Genomic DNA, 7,587 nt, shown 5'->3' with positions numbered 1-7,587 from the left:
TAGTTGGATATAATTGACTGTAATAATTCAATCGTAACGGCAAGAGTATACCATATTAAATTCTTTCGACAGATATGGATGAAAGTCGACAAAAAAGAAGAAACATTTTTAAGACGAATGATACCCTTAAATATTATAATATCTTTATAAGTATAGTTAGCTGGCTAAATCTATCTAATTTCTTTGATTTTAACTAATATCCACCCATAATATAAAGAACTCTTACACTATATATGAGGTCATATTTTCTGTTGTAGTATGTCATCTGTCTTATTTTTAAAATTACAAATCTTATTTTTTCTGGAGAAGTTCATGTAGATAATTTTTGAGTGATATGATAATATAATTTTTTTTACACGATCAGTTTATATAACTTAACTCCATCTACTTTTGAATACATTTCTAAACCATTTCGTCAAAAACTCCAAACAATTATAACCAATACAAATCCATTAATTTACCAGTTCCTCTACCATCACCTAACCCTCTTGCCTCTGTCTATAACTTCCTACCAATTCCCAAACAAACCAAAGATAAATTAAGCTTCATCTTAATTATACCTCTATACCAAAAAACCACCTTCTCTTTTCTTCTCTCTCTCTTTCCCTCTCCATAACAAAAACAAAAGATTATGGAAATGGTGAAAAACAAAGAAAATCACTATGATCAATACATTTTTCGATCAAAACTTCCTGATATTTACATTCCAAATCATCTTCCTCTTCATACCTATTGCTTTGAGAATATCTCTCAATTCAGTTCACGTACTTGCTTGATCAATAGTGCCACAGGTGCAACATACACTTATGCCGACGTTGAACTCACCTCCAAAAGAGTTGCTATCGGACTTTACAAAATTGGAATTCAACAAAGAGATGTTATCATGCTTTTACTTCCGAATTCGCCCGAATTCGTGTTCGCGTTTCTCGGAGCATCGTTCCGAGGAGCGATAAGCACGACGGCGAATCCGTTCTACACGCCGTCGGAGATCACAAAGCAAGCAAAAGCATCAAATGTGAAGCTTATTATTACACAATCTTGTTACGTTGATAAAATCAAGAGTTTCGCCGAGAAAAACGAGGTGAAAATTATGTGTACGGATAACTCACCACCAGAATATGGTTGTCTTAGTTTCGCCAAGTTAATTACTGATCAATCAGAGGAAGATAATCATAATTATGATTATAATACCATTTTATCTGATATAGAAATCTTTCATGATGATGTCGTGGCGTTGCCTTATTCGTCGGGCACGACAGGGTTTCCAAAAGGAGTAATGTTAACACATAAAGGGCTAGTAACAAGTATAGCACAACAAGTTGATGGTGAAAACCCTAATCTTTATTTCAATAGTGAAGATGTGATTATGTGTGTTTTGCCATTGTTTCATATTTATTCACTCAATTCTGTGTTGCTTTGTGGGCTAAGAGTTGGGGCAACAATTTTGATAATGCAAAAGTTTGAGATTAAAGGATTAATGGAGCTAGTAGAGAAATATAAAGTGACAATTGCACCATTTGTGCCGCCTATAGTTTTGGCTATAGCAAAAAGTCCATTGGTCGATAAATATGATTTGTCAAGTATAAGGATGATAATGTCTGGGGCTGCACCAATGGGGAAAGAGCTTGAAGATACTGTTAGAGCTAAACTGCCAAATGCCATACTAGGACAGGTAAAATACTACAAAATTTTGCTTCTTGCATTTCTTTTTATTTTATGAATTTAGCATAAGGGTACATTACACTCCTTGAGGTACGGACCTTCCTCGAGCCTTGCGTAAATCCGAGATGCTTTGTACGCCGGGCTGCCCTATTTTATTTCATTTATTGATGCAGTCCGCATATGTGCTCAGTGGCGGAGCCACATACACCCAAGGGGTGTCAAACTGATACCCCTTCGTCGGAAAATTATAGTGTGTAGCTGGGTAATTATTTTTTAAATATGTATATATACTATATATTGATACCTATTGACTTCTTGGTGAGTTTATTTTCTTATATTTTGACTCCTATTAATGAAAATCCTGACTCCGCCACTGTATGTGCTGCCAATGTGGAATTGTTTGCAATATTCGTGTATTTTAATGTGCTACGGTACGTTATTTACTCTTATTATTTTTTTTTTTTAATGATATTAGCACTTTTGTGGTAGTTAATTTCCCAAATCTGATATGGTATGGGGACTAGATTTTAGTTGAAATTATAAATGATGATATACAAAGATGGTCCTTAATCTTTGACAAACTTGACGTTGCATATCAAAATAAAAAATTGTGCAGCGTTTGACCTTTATTAGAGATATACAATGTATAAAAAGCAACGAATAGTAAACATAATGATTTTTTAAACTTATGATATAAATATGTCATAATATTTGTTTTGTTATAAAATTTTGAAACTTATGATATTTAATATACCAAAATACTTATATGACTAAAAATTGTCATCGGAGTAAAACAAAAAAATTAAATTAATTAATTTCAAATTTAAGAAGCTGTTTTTTTTTGGTAAACTAAAAAAAATAAAAAATAAAATAAAGCTGCTATTTCAACTCATGGTGCGCAAAGCTTCTCCGTACATTAAGATTGGCTTCGTGGATTTAAGAGTTTTGGCTTAAGGCCTATTCTCAAAATCCATATATCTACAATTGTGGGCAATATGGGCGTGATTTGATAATTTGCTAATTTGATCACTATTAGTATATAAAATATTTTCTTTCACGTTTAAATTCCAAACAATTCGGGTGTGATTTGATAATATGCTAATTTGACCACTATTAGTATATAAAATATTTTCTTTCACTTTTAAATTCCAAACAATTCGGGCGTGATTTGATAATATGCTAATTTGACCGCTATTAGTAGATAAAATATTTTCTTTCACTTTTGAATTCCAAACAATTCGATTAGGGGTCAGGACACTAAGATTTAAGATTATTTTTTCAAATTGCTCTCCATTTCTAAATTAGCTTCATCAATATTACATACCAATTAAAAGGCCTTTTCAGAAAGACCATCTAATAATTCTCCAAAAAGGATCAATTGAAAATCTCAGAATTGTTTCTACTAGACCAACATATTTCCCTCGAAAATCAATAAATACTTCTGCTACGAGGGGGAGGGGGAGGAGGGGGTGGGGCCACGATAGCCTAGACGTAGATATGTTGACACTTGAGAACATAGGTTTGGACCCCTTTGAGCAGGAGGCAATAGCCTGATGTGACTAACATCTAGCTCGTTCTTAATTTTCACTATATTTTAGAATGACTACTAAGGGAAAAATAAAAGGACAAATATTATTAAGATGGAAGCATTGATGCAATTATATAGCCTGTTAGGCCAAATTGGAAAAATCAGTTTATTTTGATAAGTGTTTTTTTTAGAAGAACTTATGAAAAAAATACTTTTGGAGAGAAGCAGTTTGTGTTTGGCTAATCACTCTAAAAAGCACCTTTGAGCAATAATTTGTGTTTGGCCAAGCTTTTCAAAAAGTGCTTTTAAGTATCAAATTACGAATAAGGACATGAATAGATTTACTTAATAGTTAATATTATAAGTAAATAAATAATCTCAAAATATTTGTTATTACAGGCAATAATTAAATCTTTTTATTTTATTTAAGTAAAATATGAAAATAAAATTAAAAATTACTTTAATCCTTTTAATATTATTCAAATATATTAAAAATTATTCAACAAATATAAAAACCTTCACCCCTAAAGTCACTATATATATTAGAAAACTATCCTAAAAATAAGAAGAAATACTTATACATTAATATCCTAAGTATTAGATTTAACGGTTATTTAGGTGTATACTATATTTTGTTAAGGATATTTTTGGTAAGAAGAAAAGTCAAACTGTTTGTGCTTCTGCTTTTGGGAAAAGCTACCTTTTTCTGCTTCCCGGAAATTGTTTCTTCCCAAAAATATTTTTTCCCCCCAAAAAAGCTTAAGTTAAGAAAAAAAAGTATTTTTGAAAAAAAAAAGGAAGCATTTTTGACGCGGAGAAGCTTGGCTAATAGTCAAACTATTGAACGTCGATATGGCCCTCCCCTCCCTTCCAATAAATGCCTTAGTTTACTGGTGGAGTGGGGGTCCATATGACTTTTTTTTTCTTCGTTTATTGAAGATGAGAATTGAGAAGTGAACAAAAAAGAAATGATAAGCATGTTATACTACTCTATTCGTTTCAATTGATATGACTAAGCAGACAATTCTGAATAAACAAAATAAATGAAGAAACAAATGATTAAAAATAGTTGTTGCACATGAAACGTCAACTTCTTAACAAAGTAAACGGTATTTATTATGGCAGAAAAGAAGGTATTGATTAGAAGGTAACAGTAGCATGTATGTGCATGCAATTAATTAGGTTAAACTAATATTATTACTTGTTGTAATGTACAAATTAAATAGGGATATGGAATGACTGAAGCAGGTCCTGTGTTATCAATGTGTCTAGCTTTTGCAAAACAACAGTTTGAAGTCAAGTCTGGATCCTGTGGGACAGTTGTTCGGAACGCTGAGATGAAGATCGTCGACACCAACACCGGTGCGTCGCTTCCCCGGAATCATGCCGGAGAAATCTGCATTAGAGGTGATCAGATTATGAAAGGTACATTTTGTTGTTTGTGTTCGAATAAGCACTAATAAATATCAGAGACGGACCCAGGATATATATATATTAAAGAGATTTAAAAAAGTACTAAAATATGGTAGAAATGACGTCAGATAGCCATTCTAAAGGGCTGATATTTAGGAATTAGCCAATATGTCCTGAATTTTAAATTTTAAGTTTAATTTTTCGGGACAAAAATATCTTGAATTGTCCTGAAATTAAGCTTTTCATTTTAAAGTTTTAGGAAAAAATATGTAATGGCCAATCTTTAAATAGCATCCATAAGAATGGCTATTTATGTACTTCCCCCTAAAATATGGTGCTAAGGGATTAAACTACAAGACTATAATAGACTTTAGGTGTGGACTCATTGCTGCCTTTTGACCCATGTTTTATGGGCCTATAAGATTTCCTAAAGTGATTTTGGGCCAGAGGAATTAACCCAAATAACTGCTCACCTACAAGACTATATAGAAGAATTAACCCAAATAACCGCTCACCTAATTTTTTAAACTAAAAATAGCCGGCGGATGTATAACATATGTAAAATTCATATATAATATATGTATAACTGTGTATAATCAATGTATAATCTATATATATCGGCTAGAAAAAGTAAATAGTGAATCTGACCGGCTATTTATGTAATAATCCCAAGATAATATATTGGCTTCCGCACTTATTCGGCCCAAGTTTATGTCCCCAAATATGTATTTCGTTTCCAACTCTATATGTGCAAAAATTGTATAAATATGAATCTTTTTGAGGTAGTCTTTAACTTTTAACCTCCGCTTGTCTCATAGGTAGAACTTTAAAATTAAAATTTTAAGTGTTGTCCATGGGGCAACCGGGGATAAAATTTTAAGACTATCCACTTATAGGGTTATTTGTGTACTTACCCTTATATATGTGATGTAATTGAACAAAAATGGCCACTAAAAGAAATCAGAACTAATATTTGCTTTAATAATTCTTTAGAATTAGTTTCTATTTATATATTATGGATATTAAGCCTTAGCTTTTATAATCCTTAGGCTCTCACTTTATTTTGCATCATACGGCAAAAGATAATTTTTCGTACTAAAGAAAATTCAAATGATGTCCAAATTAAACTAATCTTTTTGTGGAAGATTGCAACAACGACTAATCTGCATGATCAAGTCATCAGAATTCACCATAAATTACTTAAAAGGTTATTTTTTATATACTGACAGTGTAAACACAAAGTAGGGAAAAAGTTTGCGTACACTCCCTTTTCAGACCGCACTTATGGAATCACACTGAGTATTTTATTATGTTCTGAAAATAGTGGGATTTGATTATGGACAGGATATCTGAATAATCCAAAAGCGACAGAGGAAACAATAGACAAAGAAGGATGGTTACACACTGGTGACATTGGATACATAGATGATGATGATCAAGTGTTTATAGTAGATAGATTGAAGGAATTAATCAAATATAAAGGATATCAAGTTGCTCCTGCTGAATTAGAAGCTTTGCTAATTTCTAATCCAAACATAACTGATGCTGCTGTTGTACCGTAAGTCCCTTTATCTACTTTTACATTAGTCTGTGTCATTTTTGTTTTTGGATTTTTTGTCAATATACAAAACATATAGTACAACTCTTTAAAATTGATTTATTGAATTCACATTATACTTCAACAATTTTATTGGAAAAGTACTTAATACAAATGTCTTATGCACAGGATGAAAGATGAGGTTGCAGGAGAAGTTCCTGTTGCTTTTGTAGTGAGAGCAAATGGTAGCAAAATTTCAGAGGAAGAGATTAAAAAATATGTATCCGAACAGGTAAATATCGTTTCTTGTTTATTCTTTTTCTTTTTTGATTTCCTACCTAGGTGTACGGTACTCGCATTAAGGATTCGGCTAATCTGAATTCGTTTAGCTTAAAGGGGAAGCATTCCCTATCGGGATTTGTTTTTCATTCCCAGAGCTTAAAACCGAGACTAAAGCTAGAGGGATCTTATAGATTCCACCACAACCCTTGATAGTATATCTTATTCATTCCAAGCATAGAGGAAGAGAAGCTCGTAAAAAAAAAAAATCTTTCCTTTTGTATTTTTTCTTGAGCCAAGGATCTATTGGAAATAAGTTCTTTACCCTAACACGGTAGGGTGAGGTTTGTGTACGCACTACCCATTTCGAATCCCACTTATGGGTTGTTGTTATTGTTGTTGTTGTTGTTGTTATCCTTAATTTCCTCAAATGCAACTATATCTTTGATCTCCATATGCATAATTTACATTCTTGATTGATCATAAATAATTTAACCTGACTGAAAGGAATTTAAATATATAATTGATGCAGGTTATATTTTACAAGCGAATCAATCGAGTATTTTTCACAGAAGCAATCCCAAAAGCTCCATCAGGGAAAATACTTCGAAAAGATTTAAGAGCCAAGCTTGCGGTAGGTTTAGCTAGTTAATTAAAATATGGAAATAAATTCTTATATATAATTGTTTTACTTCATAGGAATTTGTACAATATTGAATTCTGTATGCATGCTTATTTTGTATATTGAACCAATTATGACATCACTTAATTACCTTTTTTGATCAATTATCTATGTATTTTTCGAAAATGAGTTTAAAATATGATATTTCCATAAGAAATACCTTCAGAAACTAATTTCCATAATCTTATAGTTTGTTGTGTGAATTTTAGTTTATCTTCTAGTTGCGTTAGTAACACATTATCGAGCAAATACCACTTCTCACTGGTAAATTGGGTGTAAGGGATTACATTTCCTTTAATTTTGTGGTATATATTGTTTTATATTTGTCACTTTTGGTACATTGTTTACTACTTCGCGAGCTTTTTGGTAATATATATACTAGATGAGGGATAGGCCCATGCTTGACATGGGCCCAACACTTAATTACAAAAATAATATTCTTAATTGCATTACTTCAATTATTTTGTAAAGATCATTAATGTTACT

The 7,587-nt window shown here is 31.8% G+C and overlaps 1 protein-coding gene across 1 annotated transcript; it reads left to right on the top strand.

Annotated features, from left to right (window-relative positions):
- The first annotated feature begins 524 nt into the window (after window positions 1-524).
- On the top strand, window positions 525-7,227 carry LOC107810554 (4-coumarate--CoA ligase 2-like). Its single transcript, XM_016635348.2, has 5 exons — window positions 525-1,672; window positions 4,417-4,615; window positions 5,948-6,161; window positions 6,330-6,432; window positions 6,952-7,227. Exons 1-5 carry the CDS (start codon window positions 632-634, stop codon window positions 7,069-7,071), a joined length of 1,677 nt encoding a protein of 558 aa, XP_016490834.1. The 5' UTR covers window positions 525-631; the 3' UTR covers window positions 7,072-7,227.
- Window positions 7,228-7,587: the final 360 nt, after the last annotated feature.

This window comes from Nicotiana tabacum, chromosome 18, assembly GCF_000715075.1.
Source record: "Nicotiana tabacum cultivar K326 chromosome 18, ASM71507v2, whole genome shotgun sequence".
Taxonomy (NCBI): domain Eukaryota; kingdom Viridiplantae; phylum Streptophyta; class Magnoliopsida; order Solanales; family Solanaceae; genus Nicotiana; species Nicotiana tabacum.
Note: the sequence above shows the minus strand (reverse complement) of the source record. Positions and strands in the feature narration are given on the sequence as shown.